This window comes from Haliotis rubra, unplaced genomic scaffold, assembly GCF_003918875.1.
Source record: "Haliotis rubra isolate DU_JTF1 unplaced genomic scaffold, ASM391887v1 Scf133, whole genome shotgun sequence".
Lineage (NCBI taxonomy): Eukaryota > Metazoa > Mollusca > Gastropoda > Lepetellida > Haliotidae > Haliotis > Haliotis rubra.
The window spans coordinates 1,621,946-1,642,085 of record NW_025765259.1 but is presented as its reverse complement, the minus strand read 5'-3'; the positions used below and the strand labels follow the sequence as shown (position 1 = coordinate 1,642,085).

The 20,140-nt window shown below is 40.5% G+C and overlaps 1 protein-coding gene across 1 annotated transcript; it reads right to left on the bottom strand.

Annotated features, from left to right (window-relative positions):
* Positions 1 to 1,054: 1,054 nt before the first annotated feature.
* LOC124267679 (dynein axonemal assembly factor 1-like) lies at positions 1,055 to 15,159 on the bottom strand. Its single transcript, XM_046702650.1, has 15 exons — positions 15,020 to 15,159; positions 14,382 to 14,542; positions 13,638 to 13,728; positions 12,456 to 12,550; positions 11,560 to 11,763; positions 8,794 to 8,960; positions 8,384 to 8,458; positions 7,942 to 8,006; positions 6,205 to 6,290; positions 5,767 to 5,939; positions 4,511 to 4,601; positions 3,960 to 4,007; positions 3,593 to 3,624; positions 2,833 to 2,892; positions 1,055 to 2,316 (listed from the first exon to the last, which is right to left on the bottom strand). The coding sequence occupies exons 2-15, from the start codon at positions 14,515 to 14,517 to the stop codon at positions 1,942 to 1,944; spliced, it is 1,698 nt and encodes a 565-aa protein (XP_046558606.1). The 5' UTR covers positions 14,518 to 14,542; positions 15,020 to 15,159; the 3' UTR covers positions 1,055 to 1,941.
* Between the last annotated feature and the right edge of the window lie 4,981 nt (positions 15,160 to 20,140).

Below are 20,140 nucleotides of genomic sequence, written 5' to 3'. Positions count from 1 at the left end.
CAGTAATTGTTAGACATTAAGAACATGTTGGACGTAACAGTATCTGTGACACTGCTCATGATCAAAGATGTTTCCTTGTAATATGCCTCCACACATGTTTCTGTTTTAACCATGTCTGTACGTTCTGTCCTTTTATCTTGTATATATGGTTTTAATCACTCCATGTTATCTTTGGTTTTCTGTCCAGACTGTTAGTATGCAAGATTGGTGTCAAATAACATCCATAGAACTTCAGTCACTTAGATGTCCTTCCATACATTGTGCACTGAGAGGTACTGATAAAAACAATAGATTATCACTTGGTGGGGAATATTGCCACACTGATTATCAGTGAATATAGGTCAAGTTGTGAGATTATAAGAGTGGCCAAATCGTTATCTCCCCATGGATAGGAGTAAGTTCCAGGTATTCTGCTGCTTGATGTTGTGATGAGTGCACAGACTGTCCCAGTTCATGTTGTGATCAGTAGTTTGTGTATATATAGGAGAAGTAAGGCAAGGTTTCTGCTGGTCAGTATCCAGTATTTTGCTACATTAGTCTCAGTCCAAAAGGACGAAGAATTACATCAGTGCCCATTCATGCAATAGAACATTCTCTCTGTGCATTGTGTTTAACATTCCAAGATGGTTTGACTGTATTCTGTATGGGAAGATGAGTAACTATGGTAACTGTATATGTATGACTTGTATTCTATGTTGATCAAATGAGGCTGTGACATTTCTACTTTCAGTAGGACGCTCATGTAACCAAACTATAAGTAAATAAAATGTTATTAAATAACTAGTTTGTTGATTGATATGTTCTAACATATTCTGAATATATGTAGTGTATGTACAGCTGAGCAGGCAGTGTCTCTGAGCTGTTTCTGAAACACAGTGAACTCCGCCCTTGATGGTCTGTGACCTTCAGGTTGTCCACCCACATCAAGTCATGGTACAACTGAAAACTGTTCAAACAGGCATCAAACCAAACTCAATCAAGCACCCTAGTAATAAAGAATAGCAGGAAACACAAAATTCAGATCCAAAACAGTAACAACGTAACCCATTTCACAAACATTTTAATCATTCATTATATATACATAAATACAGAAATTCTTTTGGATTTGAAATGATTTATAAAGGCTTGAGAATTTAATGAAGAAATTCTCACGAGATAGTTAATACTGTAAAAGTATATAGTAATGCACCAAAAATAACACTGTAATGTGAGGTTTTCAAAGGGAACAGTTCAAAGTTTTACATTGGACCAAAGTTCCTGCTGCAGAGAGTGAACAACGTCTCCATGAAGGGATTACCAGCTTCAAATCTTGATGTCCTGATTCACATGACAAAAGTAATACATTAAATATTCTGGGATCCTACAGTGAACCTTTGAACTGCTCCCAAAGAGACAACACTGTATTGGCCAGAAACAACTCCCCAGTACAATCATTGGTCGTTGAGAAGACCACACTTGGTCCACAATATCTTTTAACAGTTGGGCAATACTGACTTCAGCATCTAACATTGTCAGCGGTACTATCATCCAAGACCCTGTACAAAGTAGGCACAGGCAGTACGACACACACTCAGCAGATATGCATTGTTGGCACCAGGGCTCCCAGGTGTCAGAACGCCACAGTTGGCAGTACCCTTGTGGTGCCCTGTTACAAGGAGGCTGGCTGATACATGAAACATGCTTTCTGTGGGTGATAACAAGTAGGAGTGTCACATGCAACAATCTTTATCAATGGATGATGAAGAGGATGTGGCAGAGCCATGATTTAGTCATTAGAGGGTGATAGGTTTAGAGACATGCTTGGACACAACCTTTGGCAATGAACTACCCCTATGGGTGTCTGTGAATGAATGAGATGGATATGCTTGTCCAGCGTGAGTGGCAATGGTGGACGTTAATGGGAGGGCTGTTTGTTGAGCAAGGTCACTATCACAGTTCTCTTCAGTCTAGTTCTTCAAATATGCTCCCTGTTGCAATGTGAGGATCATTGATATCCGTTTCCTCCTCAGTGTTGTCATCTCCAGGGGAGCTGAGCATCTTGCCCACACCTGCCAGTAAGTCGGACGTCAGTTGTGTTTCCAGGTGCTCGGACAAACCAAAGTCTGGGATCACCTGGTCGAGGGAGACAGCATTAGAATCAACTGGAAGGTCACTTTCAGGCTGACCTATCTGTGTGTCTGGAATCTCCTCTATCAACACTTTCTTTGGATTTGACTTTGGAAGTTCTGTTACAAGGGGAGGTAACCCTGCTCTCACATGTTCCAACCCTGCACATTCATCATCGTCATTGAGAATCTCAATCATCGGCTTGTATGACTGAAACAGACAAAACCAGGTAAACATCCTACAATTACAATATTTGGTCAGTTCAAATCCATCACAGGATTGTGTGACATTGGTTACTGCAAATGCATTTGAATGAGAGTATATTCATGGTATGTTTTACTGGCAAAGTGGGTTTGCAACCGACCAGATCATGATTTAAAGAAGTTTTAAATATATGTGACCATCTACATGTATATAGGGATCCTAATCCAAATGTTTGATAAATGTATGTGAGACGCTACAGGGTCACATGTCATGAGACCAGCAAGTGAGGTCACATTTCCTGTGTGAAGGCCAGACACTGGTTCAGTGTTTCAGAGACTGGGCTGTGATGTCATCACACATTCCATGACGTTGGTCATTGATTTTGAAACATTTACAAGTGGGAACAAAAACACATGACAGGTTGATGTGTATCCCTGCTCCCAATTCTCCATCCTTTTTCCCCCTGAAGTCCACTCAGTACTGTAGTAAACCCAAGACAATTCTGTTAAAAATATGTGTCACCTTTTCTACATCTTCAGGTACAAGTTCAGTCACATCCACATCTTCAAGTTCAGGGAGATCCTACACAAAAAACACATCATATATATTCAGGAAATATTACTGTCGAAGGTTCAATGGTAATACGACACTAGAACACAGATGGAGAATGAGACTGTACTCTTTGAAACATGTTCATTTTGTGCTGCTTTTCAGAATGTTTGACCATAAAACCATTTCTGCAACACAAACATACATATACCCAGACATGGTTGACCTCAGTTTGTTGTGTGGCACTGAACCAAAATATCCTGGGAGTCTGACAGCAGCTTGTAGATAATCAAGTCTGGACCAGACAAACCATCCGCTGACAGTCATCAGCAACGTTCAGGGTGTGAAGACATGCCTCAATCAAATAACTACACTTGATCAATGTACAAGCAATAGAGCTAGAGACAGTTAGCTCGGGACACCAGGTGTCAAGCCTGACAACATGCCATGTATTACAAACGACAGCTAGAGACAGTTAGCTCGGGACACCAGGTGTCAAGCCTGACAACATGCCACACAACATGCCATGTATTACAAACGACAGAGCTAGAGACAGTTAGCTCGGGACACCAGGTGTCAAGCCTGACAACATGCCATGTATTACAAACGACAGCTAGAGACAGTTGTAACACCAGGTGTCAAGCCTGACACAACATGCCATGTATTACAAACAATAGAGCTAGAGACAGTTGTAACACCAGGTGTTACACTCGAACCAAGTAGTGTCACTTACATCAGCTGCTTCAGATGGTTTATCAGCATCATCTGGAAGTAAGATTAAGTCTGTGTTACAACAGTGTCATGTACAGGAGAGAAATATAGTGACTGGAGATATAGAGATTCCAGTGTATATTGGAGTCATTTAATGTTTCATGTGACACTTAATACTTTATCAATGTAGGACCTGATGTAATTGCAACAGTGTATTACAGGTGTGTAGGTGTGAAATCTCTAACAACCTGATTGTTCCTTGTATTTGAGGTTGTTTGTCAACAAGGCTTAACTGACCATACTGTGGTTACTGCCCAAATTACAAGTGTCATGTTGGGTCTTACATAATTGGAGCTACTTATGGTTGAGACTGGTGAGGTTTTAATTACCCATTTCTGTTATGAAAAGTCGAGTGCTTCCAGCATCCTGTTGAACTTCTGCAAAGTAAGACATTAAAGTTATCGAAGTTCAAGCACACAGTGATATAAAACATCTCTGAAGTAGAGTTAGAATATGTTTATTGTGTGTGTTTTAGTCTGAGTCATTGACAAAACAGGCCAGAGACTTTCATGTATCTGTATCCTAACACAAGAGCCACCAAGTGATGTAGGTAGTAGATACTGACACTCTGTACAAGCCTACACTGTGGGTATCCTAACCCATGATCACATGATCCTGACACACCTAAGGGAAGTAACTCTTCACAAGAAACAGCAGCACTATAGACAACTCCATCATCCCATGACCCAGAGAACAAAAATCTTATGTACTGACAACTTAATATCCAAAAATCTTTGATTCAAATTCATCACTTCTTAAAGAAGTCGTATTGAGCAAGGTTTGTATCTAATACCTGCACTTGGAGACAAGGACGGAACATATAACAGCCCTGTTGGCCTAAGACCCAATATGATACTGACGACATCTGTGGTGTACTTACTGTCTGTGGAGAAGATGCCCTGGTCTACCTGCTGCTTCCGTGCTCCAACTACCGGCATGTCCTCTGAGGTCAGGTCCTCAATCAACTCATCCTGCAAGATTGTAACAATCACAGATTCAGTGTTAACCTTGTCATGTATTCTGTGCACCCAATACAAGACTTGACCTGTGCTCTTCGTGTGGAGACACTCTCAGTAAACGATGAATCTATTCTCATGTTCTGTATCATTCAGACTGTGAGATTGCCCTTTGTACCTAAAGGTATTTAGTGTCCTTTTCTCTTACATGTCTCCCGTACACCCCTTCTCCCTAATGAGAGATTTGAACATATTATGAGCACATCAGAATGGCAGATTTTCCACACCTACTTCCACTGTGTGTCATCTCTTCCACTAACCCCTTGTTCCCTTGACTTAGGATTCATTTCAGTGTATCCCCTCCTGGGGTATCCTATCCCTACAGTGGTGCCTCCCCCTTCAGCTTGTGGGTCCCATACAGCCAGTCTACAGTGGTGCCCCACTCCTCACCTTGTGTTCCCCCTCCTCGGGTGCCTCCCCTCACCTTGTGTTCTCCTCTGGTGCCTCCCCTTCAGCTTGGGTCCCATACAGCCAGTCCCCACAGTGGTGCCCCACCCCTCACCTTGTGTTCCCCCTCCCCCTCACCTTGTGTTCCCTCCCTCCTCTGCTTGTGGGTCTCCCTTCAGTCTACAGTGGTGCCCCCTCACCTTGTGTTCCCCTCCTCTGGTGCCCCTTCAGCTGGTGGGTCCCATACACCAGTCTACAGTGGTGCTTGGTGCCCCACCCCTCACCTTGTAGCCCCTCCCTCGGGTGCCTCCCTCTGGTGTTCCCACCTCTGGTGCTCTCCCCTTCAGCTGTGGGTCCTCTACAGTGGTGCCTCCCCCCTCACCTGGTGGTGTCCCAGCCAGTCTACAGTGGTGCCCCCACCCCTCACCTTGTGTTTCCCCAGTCTCCCCCTTCAGCTGGTGCCCCCAGTCTACAGTGGTGCCCCTCACCTTGTGTTCCCAAGCTGGGTCCCCTACCCCCCTCCTCTACAGTGGTGCCCCCACCCCTCACCTGTGCCTCCCCTTCAGCTGGTGGGTCCCATACAGCCAGTCTACAGTGGTGCCCCACCCCTCACCTTGTGTTTCCCCTCCTCTGGTGCCTCCCCCTTCAGCTGGTGGGTCCCGTACAGCCAGTCTACAGTGGTGCCCCACCCCTCACCTTGTGTTCCCCCTCCTCGGGTGCCCCTCCCCCTCACCTTGTGTTCCCCCTCCTCTGGTGCCTCCCCCTTCAGCTTGTGGGTCCCATACAGCCAGTCTACAGTGCTTGGATCTACCTCCACCTTCTCCGTGATTCCTTCTGCAGCATTCTTCTCATTCAGCTCAGCCTCAATCCGCTGAGCCTCATGGTGTTGTCTGATCTGGAGGAGAGCTGAAACAATGGGGGAGAACTGACAGGTGCTTGGACACAGCAACACATGTCCAGGGATTGTTGACAGATTGTACACTTTAACACAGACACTGACAGGTGTCCGACTTTGTGAACCAGAACTATATCTGCACACATTTCAGTACTAGGTTTAAACATAGTAATACTATGAGCCCCAGTTCAACACCAGCATGTCTGTAACACATGGTCAGCATAGTCAGGTCTCAGCTCCCTGGGAAGTATCCGACCAGATGCAGTATGTTCTTACCATCAACACTGTCCTGAATCTTCCTGCGCTCCTTGTCAGCCCAGCGCTGTCTCTCCTCTCTCTCTGCCTCTACACCGCCCACAGCCCTGGGGACAAAGAAGCACAACTTGACCGACTCTCACGTTCACCTCTATTCCCGCTCATCACCTTCACAGGGGTGACACTTATTGTCATTTATCCTTAAGATAGGTGTGACTGACATGTTTTTTAGTTGCTTCACAAAAAGTGTTAGTGAGCATGACACGTTTGTTGGTTGCGTGTTTTGGTTTTTGTTGGTTGCTTCTGGTATAGTGTTCACAGGTATGACATGTTGGTTGGTTGCTTCTGGTATAGTGTTCACAGGTATGACATGTTTGTTGGTTGCTTCTGGTATAGTGTTCACAGGTATGACATGTTTGTTGGTTGCTTCTGGTATAGTGTTCTGGTACAGGTATGACATGTTTGTTGGTTGCTTCTGGTATAGTGTTCACAGGTATGACATGTTTGTTGGTTGCTTCTGGTATAGTGTTCACAGGTATGACATGTTTGTTGGTTGCTTCTGGTATAGTGTTCACAGGTATGACATGTTTGTTGGTTGCTTCTGGTATAGTGTTCACAGGTATGACATGTTTGTTGATTGCTTCTGGTATAGTGTTCACAGGTATGACATGTTGGTTGATTGCATTTAGTATAGTGTAAGCAGGTATGACATGTTGGTTGGTTGTCTCTAGTATAGTGTTAGTGGGTATACCATTTTTGTTGGCTGCTTCTAAGATAGCGGTAGTGAATATGACATGCTTGTTGGTTGTGTCTAGTATAGTGCTGTTGATGGTTGCCTCTAGGACAGTGTTAGCAGGTATGACATGTTTGTTGGTTGCCTCTAGGACAGTGTTAGCAGGTATGACATGTTTGTTGGTTGCCTCTAGGACAGTGTTAACAGGTATGACATGTTTGTTGGTTGCCTCTAGGACAGTGTTAGCTGGTATGGCATGTTTGTTGGTTGCCTCTAGGACAGTGTTAACCGGTATGGCATGTTTGTCTGTTGCCTCTAGGACAGTGTTAGCCGGTATGGCATGTGTGTTGGTTGTCTCTAGGACAGTGCTAGCCGGTATGGCATGTGTGTTGGTTGCGTCTAGGACAGTGTTAGCAGGTATGACATGTTTGTTGGTTGCCTCTAGGACAGTGTTAGCCTGTATGGCATGTTTGTTGGTTGCCTCTAAGATAGTGTTAGCCGATATGGCATGTTTGTTGGTTGCCTCTAGGACAGTGTTAGCCGGTATGGCATGTTTGGTGGTTGCCTCTAGGACAGTGTTAGCCGGTATGGCATGTTTGTTGGTTGCCTCTAGGACAGTGTTAGCCTGTATGGCATGTTTGTTGGTTGCCTCTAGGACAGTGTTAGCATATGGCATGTTTGTTGGTTGCCTCTAGGACAGTGTTAGCCGGTATGGCATGTTTGTTGGTTGCCTCTAGGACAGTGTTAGCCGGTATGACATGTTTTGTTGGTTGTCTCTAGAACAGTGCTAGCCGGTATGACATGTTTGTTTGTTGCCTCTAGGTCAGTGTTAGCCGGTATGACATGTTTGTTATTTGTCTCTAGAACAGTGCTAGCCGGTATGACATGTTTGTTTGTTGCCTCTAGGTCAGTGCTAGCCGGTATGACATGTTTGTTTGTTGCCTCTAGGTCAGTGTTAGCAAGTATGACATGTTTGTTGATTACCTGAGGCTTTGTGCAGGTACAACAGACAGACTGATACATACCAGGCCTCAGCACAGGCTCTTTCTTTCGGGAAAACAGGACGGTCATCCAGATGCCTTAGGTCCTTCTGTAAATAGATGAACACATAAATACATGATCTGATGGACATCAGAATGAAATTTTAAATTTATGGAAGTCAAACTATTAATATGCAAACTTGTGCATCTATTATAATTATCTTTTCAACTCATTTGTTGGGTTTTCCCCACTGAATGTGACTATGATATGCTTGGACAGTTACTGAGACTAGGATCAACATCACAAAGACTACATTCAACATCACAGATACTACAATCAACATCACAGAGACTACAATCAACATCAGAGGAGGACAGAGTCAACACTGGCAAGTACTTATCACCAACAGATGCTAGTTCAGTACATATGAAAATAAAGGTTGTGCTTAATTTTTTCCCAATTGTCTATATTGGAAACTAAACTTACCACCCGGACAATGATTGTCTTTCTGTAGTTCTTGATGTCCTTGATGACAGGGTTCCCAGACAGGGTCAACACACGCTGCAACACATACACCACACATGATACAAGGGAGAGCACTCTCTCATCATAGCAGCTGCTTTGTCACTGTCAAGATTCAGCAACCACAAGAGTTAGTTCAATCATGAACAGAATTAGTCACAGAGTAAGCCTAATGTAGGATGAAATTAGTCAATACAGGCTGACCACTATAGGAAACCCATGAGATCAGGTAAGGTGTCGACAAAGTTCAGGACAAGTCAGTATATGCAGATCCTCAGTGGTCTGATGAAAAGTGTGGAACACTGAGGATCTATTCTTCTTCCATCAATCCCATGATACAATGTTACCAACTTGCACCATGGGTACAAACTCACCAGTTCCTCCATCTGCTCAAAGACATCCACAATGGTTGGGTCCTCCAGCTTGTTGTGAGAAAGGTCAAGGACACCCAGGTTCTTGCAGTGAACAAGTTCCCGTATATCATCGGCTGTCTTCAGTCGGTTGTGGCTGATGTTGAGTGTATGCAGGACTGGCAGACAGGCTGTTGAACAGGGAAAACCACCAGTGAATATCATGTCCAAGTCATTCTTTTTTTTTTTTTTTCTTTTTTTAATCCAGCATAATGGGTACAATCACATGGGTATGGAAAGTCATCAGCATGTTGTACTGGCTTCACAACAAAGTTTAAGGAGATGGACATTGAAAGTGTAATGAAGTAATTCTATGGCTGTACAGGTATACAATATTATATAAAACTACTCTCAGGCTGGTACAAACTGGTTCAAGAATGGCACAATGTTTGTCGAAGAGAGTAAACTTCAAGGTTGTATGCCAGTGATACATAAAATCAGATATAGTTAATCTGATTGTTTGAGATGCAAAGTTCAAGAAAGGCACATATGGCTATAGGCTAATAGCATACCAAAAGGCCAATTGTATACACGATCAGATGTAATTTGTCAGCTTAGAGATGTACAAGCATGTTTGAAAATACAATAATTGAACAGTGGCAGAAAGTCTGCAAGGAGAGTCACTCCATGACTATAAGCAAATAGGCTACCATATCAGGTGTGTTTTATCTGACTATAGATGTGTAAACATATTTGACCTGCAAAGGTTCAAGAAGGCATAGTGTTTGCAAATGGAGGAAAGTATATGGCTATAAGCCAAAAGTAAACAACGTCAGATGTAATTTATCTGGTTAAAATTCTACAGACTATGGGTCCTAAGACTCAGAAGTGGTACAAAGTTCTCAAAGAGAAGACAGTCAGTAGCTGCAGTCAACATAATACGCAACAATCATACATATTTTATCTGATTAAAATTGTACAGGTGTGTTTTAACTACAAAGTTCAGTGATTGTACATTGTTTACATTTAGCAGTAACTGTGGCTGAAAGCCAATACTAAATAACATCTATATGTAATTCGTCTACTTAAAGTTTAAAACTATTTGTGAGTGGAGACCATTTTTTTTCAAAGGCATTATATTTGTTGTTCCTACAAGCAATGAACCTTTCAATGGCATAAACTTGTCTGATGTTATTTATAACCTTATCCACTGATAGGGTGTTGCCCTTTAGACTGCATAGAAAAATTTGCCTTTTGCTCAGTAGGATTAGGTGATTCAACAAGTTATATTGGTCTGGATAGCAAAAATGAATTGCATTGGTATCCAGAGTTATACCCATATTAATGTGGGTATTCAAAAATAGTTCCAGACTCACCCAAAAATGTTTTACATATTGACATTGAAGGAAAACATGAGCTAAGTCTTCTCGGTCAGTTTTACAAAAAGTGCAGATATCATCGTTTACTAGGTTCATAACCTTTAGTTCCCTCTGAGTGTAGACTATGCGGTGAAGAAATTTAAATTTAAATTCTAAAAGTTTTACATCTTTTGTACAACACCTGTACCAGAGAAATATATTTTTCCAGTTTAGAGAGGCAAGATTAAAATTTTCCTCCTATTTTTTACACACTGTGGGGCACGTATCACAGGTGATGATATTATCATAAAAATATCTGGAGCCCTTTCCAGGCTTAAGCAAGTCAAGTAAACTGTTTCCAATAGTCAGGTTAGATTTCATAATACACGTTTGCTGGTGGATGCACTGTTTCCACTTAGGGGGGATGCTACATAGCAGTCTGTGATAATCTAAGAAAGTTCCCCGGATATCATATACGTTTTTCAGTTCATTGAAAGTCACTAGGCCTCTTGTGTTACAAACATCCCTAACACAATGCAGCCCTTTGTGGTACCAGTTTTGTAAAAAGAAGGATTTATCTTTAAACTGATGATTCAACCAAAGGTGTTGAGATAAGATGTAGTTGATATTATCAGGATATTCTTTCTCGATTCTTAGATAGTTTGACCATGCATCCAGAACACTTCTCCAATAAGGATTTTTTACAGTTATATCGGATATTAATATTTGCTCCCAATGAGAAAATTTCAGATAAGGGAAACTGGCTTGGGTTCTTAAAATTGGGATTTGGGCAGCATTTTCTTAAATGAGAAAGTTTCAAGGCTTGAATAAAAGAATTGACATCAATCATTCTTAGACCACCTTCATCATATTTCCTGATCATATTAGTCCCTTTTATTTTGTCCCTTTTCCCATTTCATAAAAAATAAAAAAATATTTGATTTAATTCTTTAACAAAAGCTTCAGGGGGAGTAGGCAGGGCTAAAAATATATGAACTAACGTAGATAAGGCTAAGGATTTAATAACTGTAATTTTGCCAATCAAGGTCAGTGATCTATGTTTCCATGATGCAAGGATTGTTTTTATGGTTTCGATTCTCCTTCTTGTATTTAGGACCCAGAGGTCTTGTAAATTGGCATTAAGGATGATGCCAAGAACTTCAAAGTTGTCTGTGTGCCAATCCAAATCTAAGTTTTCACAAAACTTAATATTTTTACCAGCCATACAGCCTATCAAAATAACTTTTGTTTTTTCCATGTTCATTCTGAGGCCAGACATTTCATAAAAGGAATGTAACGTTTCAATAGCAGTGTTTAGGCTTGATTCAGATCCGTCAAGAAAAAGTTGGGTATCATCTGCGTACTGTCTTGTCCAAGTCATTCTTAATGAAAGCTGATCATCAGATTCAGATACTGACAGGTAGTCACTCACCTATGTTCTCGATGCGCCTGATGCTGTTGTTACTGACGTTGAGGGAGTCCAGCTGCTGGAGCGGCTCCAGGTTCTCAATGTGAGTCAGTAGGTTCTGCTGCAGGTACAGGCATCGCAGCTGGGTCTGATGCTCCAGGTTTTCAATCTTCTGGATGCCATTACACTCCAGCCACAGACACTTCAGCCCTGTGTGCGCTTCTAGCCCTGTATGTAACACAATATTCCAAAACATCTTAGGTTCTCACAGCCTCAAGTATACCTAACACAATATTCACAGATAAAAACATCTTAGACAAGTCACAGACACAGATACATCACAGACAAGTCACAGATACATCACAGACAAGTCACAGATACATCACTGACAAGTCACAGATACATCACTGACAAGTCACAGATACATTACAGACAAGTCACAGATACATCACACACAGACACAGTCACAGATACATCACAAGACAACAGTCACAGATACATCACTGACAAGTCACAGATACATCACAGACAAGTCACAGATACATTACATGACAAGTCACAGATGCATCACTGGCAAGTCACAGATGCATCACTGACAAGTCACAGATACATCACAGACAAGTCACAGATACACCACACACAAGTCACAGATACATCACTGACAAGTCACAGATACATCACAGACAAGTCACAGATACATCACTGACAAGTCACAGATACATCACTGACAAGTCACAGATGCATCACTGACAAGTCACAGATACATCACTGACAAGTCACAGATACATCACTGACAAGTCACAGATACATCACAGGTCAACACAAAGGAATTTGATATTGCCAGGGGCGTAACCAGAGCCTATGTCAGTGACAGGTGGGAGGGACTGTGTGAGTTAGACTGTGTGAAGTCTGACACCCACCTTTATAGTGCAGGTACAAGACATCGTTGAGTTCAGGGGTCAAGTACAGCTTGTTGTCCTTGCAGTGCTGCCGTAGGAATGCCTTTGTCAGAATACTGAAACATTGGTACAACACAGGCTAACTCGATAATGTCATACATGGCCTCCCAGAATCTACAGAATAATTGAAACGAAAGACTAAATTGATGCAGCTCTAGAAATCAAGCTTTTGTAGGCTAGATTTGGATTTTAAATTCTATTTTGTACACATGAAATTTCAAATCAGATTACTTACACTGATGTCTTGAATTTTACATACACGTACATAACTGAAATCATAGTAGTGGTGTTCCGATTAATTGAAATAATCAAAGATTGGTCACAGTGACCAAACGACCAAGCAATCGATCACATTTTCTCATAATCGAACACAAACGATTTTAGAACTGCTGTTTTCATCTTTGAAACACTTGACGATGGAACATATCTTCGAAGTTGTCAGGGCCTGCAAACTTGTTTAATTCTTAGAAAACTCACTTCACTAACTGAAAAGTCATGACTGAATATTTCTTGAAGACTCCGGAAAGTTTATGTTCATAATATACAAGTCATCACTTTAAAGTAGCAAGTTGCATCATGTTATACTTATCTGCAATAACAACCTGGACAAGAAAATCTGAAAAATGACGCTAACCAATTTTTTTCGATGATTGTTCGTTGGTAATGAAGCAATCATCAATTGTGAGATTTCAACCAATTCCCAACACTAAATCATAGCCAATGAAAATCTTTCACACCAACATTTATTATCTAGTGTAATCTATACCCAATCTATTGTGACAAATACCTTGGACAGTCACTATGATAACTATATTGTGTTTGACAACAGATGTTAAATAGAGCTGTACAGTTACATTACTGGGTACAATCAATTATGTAACAGTTGCTGGACAGAGAGATGGTGATGACATTTCCCAAACAGGCCTACACCCGAGATGGTGATGTCATTTCTAAACTGAGCTACAACATCGACAGTAATATCATTTAACAAAGCGGGCTACAACAGGTACGGGATGTCATTTCCATAACAAAGATACAAGAGGGACAGTGATGTAATTTCCTGAACAGGGCTGCAACAGGGGCCCATGGTAATCACCATTATAAGCTATGATACACTGGATAGACAAGGAAATGTTCACTAACTTTGGTATTTTCTTCTCTTCCACCTCTGTGTTGTTCTGAGAAGAGTTCTCCTTGTCCTCTGTGTCTCCAGCGCCAGTCACCTCTGTCACACCTGTTACCATGGTTACCATGAATTACATTCCTCACTCATGTACTGTAGAATACTGACACAGTATTTACCACTTATGTTCTGAGGTGAAATATTGATTACATTTATCCTGTAACAATATGAGAATACAGATACTTAATGTTTACCCAAGCTTTCAAACCTGATCAACAACCAATTATTGTATATTGAACAGACTGGTTATCTGATCAGATCCAGCTTGTAATGGAGGAAAGAACAGTCACCAGAATGTTTATTTACCATTTTAAATGTGTTTTGTGTATGTTGTAATTATGGAGACCAGAGAAATAATACTGCTAGTTTCTATTGCTGTAGATTACCTGTAGATTTAACACAAAAAGACTGAACTGATAACCAAGTATGACTCAGCATATCCTGAATTTCAATGTTTCCAGTTTACAGAACAAGTGAAGATAAACACAATGAAGGAATTAACAAATTAATCTGAATACATCCTCCTGCAGTATACTAAGGCAAGTGTTTAACTTGCTTAGTTTTAAGACCTACAGACCCTTCTTCCACAAGAGATACAGCTATAAGCTTCAGTCAAAAAAATCCATAAAACTTAGTGACTAAAATACACCTCAATAACTTTAACTTTCAGGCTGAGTAAACTAACATCATGATATCTAACTCACTTTTCACTTTCTTTACATCAACAATTTCATCCACCATCTTTATATCCATCTTGTTGCTGGTCTCCCCAACTTCAGTCAAACGGACTGATGGGTCATTTCTGAGGGGAAGGGACTGGATCTCCTCTATTGATGGCATGGCTGTCACTTGTTATATCACGATCCTGAATCATACAAACATGCATTTATTTCATATTAAAAGAAATATTTCTAATTCGAACATTTATCATACGCCTGTTACTTTGGTTTTAACACCATTCTTTGAAAACATCACGGAGATAAAACATAGAAATTCGATTGGTCATATTCGTAAATAATTGCTAACTGGAATAGTCCTATTCTACAACGGTCGAATGGGACAATTCAAACTCTACGCAAAACGTTCCAAATCAGTTGAAATAGCAATAAAGCAATAATATTTCGGCTCAGATTCGTGCATCCTATTAATATTCAAAGTGAACTACAAAAATCAACTTGAAGAGTAGATCTAACAAACACAAAATCAAAGGTGCTAGAATGTGCATTTATGACAGGCTGGTCGTTTGGAATAATTTCATTTCAGATCGCTTGTCCTTCGTGTTTTTAAACTACTGCAACAAATATCAACGAAAACAAACAAACACAACAAACGGCCAACAAACCCTTTGAGTACGTCTTGCTGTCTGAAAATTCAGTTGGAAATGTTCCCAAACCGCTGTCGATTACGCAAATCAGGACTGAACATGTGCTTCGTCACAAACGTAAACATCAAAGATGGCCCCTTAACAATTGTTGCTAGGGACAAAAACATAGATCAAGGGGAGGTAATACAAGGCAGGTGCACGGAACAGAAAAACGTTAATTGTTGATTGTGTATAAAATATTTCTGTTCATTAATCTCATGTCTATATAAAGTCGCCATTGTTCAATAAATATAAACTGAATCAAATTTAACAGATTTAATTTAATTTGGAAAGATTCTAAACAAACCATAGCTTTCTTCTTTGTATTGATATATTGTATTTCCCAACTATTTGCGAAATCAGTTATTTTTAATGAAAGATCAGCTAAGTGCTGGACTGATGTACCAAACAAAATGTTAACTAAGCTGTCCAGGAATTTTAGAGTTGTAAGAAAATATGCTAGGGCTGTCAGCAGATGGAAGTGTTAGTTAACTTTGAAACCATGATTTATAATTTGTAGTTTTTGTGAACAGAGTTGTAAGTTGTCATTTGGTAGAAAAATAATAAATTCCAAATTTATCTATTTCCACTTTTCAACTAAATACAGAATTATTCCTATCATCTGCTTTTCAACATCACAGATGGTCCCATCTGTAAACATAAACAGCCACACAGACAAATATAAACTTCGCTGAAAGAGATATTACCTGTAACCATATTCATGTTGTTCATGGTCATGCTGTAGAACCACAGGTATGATGAATGGTGTTCACGTCACATTCAGAATTACTTAATTTCTACAGCTATGTGCATGTAAGTGTGTGTGTGTGTGTGTGTGTGTGTGTGTGTGTGTGTGTGTGTGCATGTGTGTGTGTGTGTTGTGTGTGTGTGTTTGTTTCTATGGTCAGCCCACTGATATGCCACTCCACAGTTTAAGATGGACACCTCACTCAGACAGTGTAATGACTAAAAAGCAGAGTAGCCCATATTTTATCACCTAAACACCATGCACAGGGTGACAAGAAGAATCATAGTTCATCTTTTGATGATGCGTCTGAGACTGAATGCTCTAACAGCAGATGCTTGCTTTGTCCACTAGAACAAAACAGTGGTCGTATCACCCAGAGACTGTGACTAACTATCAAATGGTATTAATTACATGTCTCAACCTAGGCATACACTTCCTGGTTAGACTAGGTTCCCAGCCCCCTGTGCATGCGTCAGAACAACTACCCGTGAAGGTCTGGGTTAGAATATTGATCTTCAGTAACCCATGCTTGTCGTAAGAGGCGACTAAAGGGATCGGGTGGTCAGGCTCGCTGACTTGGTTGACACATGTCATCAGTTCCCAATTACGCATATTGATGCTCATGCTGTTGATCACTGGATTGTCGGGTTCAGACTCAATTATTTACAGTCCGCCACCATATAGTTGGAATATTGCTGAATGCAGCGTAAAACTAAACTCACTCACTCACTCAGAACAAACTACATGGCTGAGGATCTCAGGTATGGGGTCTCATTTCATTTTGTGTCATTTTACCCTGACAATGTGGGTAGCTGGTCATAATATCCATCACTGGATTGTCTGGCCCAGAGTAGATTATTAATTTCCAGTCACCATCATGTCTGGTAAAAAGCTGTGTGTTGCATTAAACAACAAATAATCTCAGGTGGAATTTGTTGGCTCACATGCAAGACCAGTGTTGTTTTGGAGATTATCTGTCTTAACATGTCCAGAATCAGCCACAGCGTGTAGGTATTGTGCAGCTGATGTAGGTTCTGAACAGTTGATGTAGGTCTTGTACATTTGATGTATGCCCTGAACATTTGATGCAGATCTTATATATTTGCGATAGGGCCTGAACATTTTATGTTGATCTTGTATATTTGATGCTGATCGTGTACATTTGATGAAGGTCTTGAATACTTACCACTGGGAAAACCCATAAACATAAACAAAAGTTATAAAAATCAAGGCAAATCTGTGATTCGACCCCATGAACAAAGGTTTCTGTAAGGGACTGTACATAGTATCTCTCTTCCCCGAGTTGACCAGTGTGTCCTTCCTAATCTATAATCTGGAGAATGTATCTTGATCAGAATCACGTCACAAACAACAAAAGACATAAGATGCAAAGATGTATCATTTATTTTCATATATTGATGGTAGTAAAATATTTCAGCAAAATAATTGTCGTTCACAGCAAAAGCTGTTTATGTTATGTATGATCAGGATTACCTCCCTTGCCGGAACCGTACATATTGCAAAAATGCTACATACCATAATGTTGATGTACAAGCACTATCTGTCACATGGCCACACTTTGGTTTAGCTTACATTTACCGTAATGCTCAGAAGTAATAAGGATGGGCAGGTGCTTCATTAAGTGGAGAATACGCTATGTTCATGATGATCCTTATTTTCACATTTTCCATTGTAATAAGCCCTATTTAAAATCTTTTAATAGATCATAAAGTGTGGCCAGTAGAACAGTTGATCACATGCTGATGACTGTGGATGCCTCGAGACTAGAACATACATAGCTACAGCAAACCTGTAGTATCAACTCCACGGATGATCAAGTCAGAATGGCAATATCATGCTAAAATTCTAGAAAATCACAGGATTAGCTTTTGCCAGAACAAGATGTACAATCTTCCTAGTAGGAATTAATGGGGAAACAAAAGACATCAAGTGAATTGAATCTGCACCATGTTTTGTGATAAACATTATGAGGATCAAAGGAAAGCATATGACTCTTTAACTTGCACATTCCTGCTGGTTAGAGAACCTGCAGAGTACGAGGAAATGTAAATTGTTTAAACTTCAGAGAATTGTGTATGAATCAGTAAACTAAGACTTTATTGAGAAATAAACAAATAAAAAAGACCGTATTTAATGGCTGAAACTGCATGCAACTCACAGGTAATGTTCCTAGACACCACAGAGACACCACAGAGACTACATGATGAAAACACATTGTTCCCATGCACATTAATTCAACGACCATTTCTCAGAAAGAACCTCATCTTTTTATGACAGTTTCTTACATAAAACCAGCTTCTGTTACAAACAAGTTTAGCAAACTTTGATCAAAGTAAGATTGTGACAAACAAGAGTTATATTTACACAGTCCTGCTCCTGGTGATATGTTTCACTAACGAACACATGATGTAAAACTACACATAAAACTTGCTCCTTTATCACAGATCTCATCAGCTCTGTATCACCCAACATCACCTGGCAGCAGTCAGAGACAGGTCAGACAGGTCGGGGCTCACCAGCAAGTAATATCCAGACAGGTGATCGCTGCCCAGAATAGTGGAGCATCACATGTACTAAGCAAAGAGTGTTTGTGTTGAATCATTTACAGATTTCTTGTATCCAACGTGCTCGGATAAGTCAAAATGAAGCTGAACAGTCTGCAAAGTTTTCCAATGGTCAAGCCTGAGTCAAGTAAACTTTCTGGTAATATTAGATAAGAAGACAATTGAATACTGAAGATACTCCAAAATGCACGTTCAGACGCACACTCAAACATGACTAGGCCGAGGAGGGAATGATATGTTTTTTGGTGTGTGAGTTTGGTCAGAAAAAGACAAATGATTTTACTTCTTAAAAGCTTTGTTCTCATTTTGACATGTTTCATTGGCCAAAGAACACATACAGAAGGTTTGAATCATTATTTTCAAGATATTAGAGGGACTATATGTTTTGTCAAATGTTTGAGGTCAGCTTCTCTAAAGATGTGATGGATGAAAGGTAGACAAATCAACTACTGTCTACATGACCTGTACCGAGTTATCTACATGACATGTACTGGGTGGGTTGACCTGTCCCACAAAAACCTGACTGCTGACAGACCATGAGGGTATTGCTAGTAAACATGTTAGCCTTAACACAACTAAGCTATCTAGAATCCACTAGCTACAGAACACTCTTCATGACTAGGTTTTAGGATCCTTCCATCTGGACCCGCAACGACAGTTGTTTACAACACACCAAATAGTCCCACAGATCCATATGGAATCACTTTTCCTCATTTACTAATGGGACACATGTAAAACTTTGTTAAAATCATATGTTGGAATGTAGAACTATTCAGTCACGATGTGAAACAAGGCTGGCTTCCTATACACTTAAAGCTGAAGCAATAAATACTAGGATATACACATCAGTAACATCTGATACTTGCAGTACTTGATGTCTAACAGCAGCGGGACAGTATTAATAATGTTGTATACAGACTGCTACCATGGGTCATTGATCAAGTTGTGGTACTTGATGTCTCACAGCAGCGGGACAGTATTAATAATGTTGTATACAGACTGCTACCATGGGTCATTGATCAAGTTGTGGTACTTGATGTCACCAGCAGCGGACAGTATTAATAATGTTGTATACAGACTGCTACCATGGGTCATTGATCATTCATCATATGTCCAATAGAACCTAATAAGGTCACTATCCCATCGACAACAAAGCCAAGTCAAGGCTATATGTCCAATACAACCCATCAAGGCTATATGTCCAATACAACCCATCAAGGCTATATGTCCAATACAACCCATCAAGGCTATATGTCCAATACAACCCATCAAGGCTATATGTCCAATACAACCCATCAAGGCTATATGTCCAATACAACCCATCAAGGCTATATGTCCAATACAACCCATCAAGGCTATATGTCCAATACAACCCATCAAGGCTATATGTCCAATACAACCCATCAAGGCTATATGTCCAATACAACCCATCAAGGCCATATATCTAATACAACCCATCAAGGCCATATATCTAATACAACCCATCAAGGCTATATGTCCAATACAACCCATCAAGGCCATATGATCAATACAACCCATCAAGGCTATATGATCAATACAACCCATCAAGGCTATATGTCCAATACAACCCATATATCTAATACAACCCATCAAGGCTATATGATCCAATACATACAACAACCCATCAAGGCTATATGTCCAATACAACCCATATATCTATGTATAAACTAAACATCAAGGCTATATGTCCAATACAACCCATCAAGGCTATATATATCTAATACAAACCCATCAAGGCTATATGTC

Coding starts and splice junctions, on each gene's coding strand:
- LOC124267679 (XM_046702650.1), bottom strand. CDS start 14,517: ATGCCATCAATAGAGGAGATCCAGTCCCTTCCCCTCAGAAATGACCCA. Junction 11,764..12,455: donor CTTGTACCTGCACTATAAAG/GTGGGTGTCAGA, acceptor TGTTACATACAG/GGCTAGAAGCGCACACAGGG. Junction 4,602..5,766: donor CAGAGGAGGGGGAACACAAG/GTGAGGGGGAGG, acceptor ACAATCTTGCAG/GATGAGTTGATTGAGGACCT.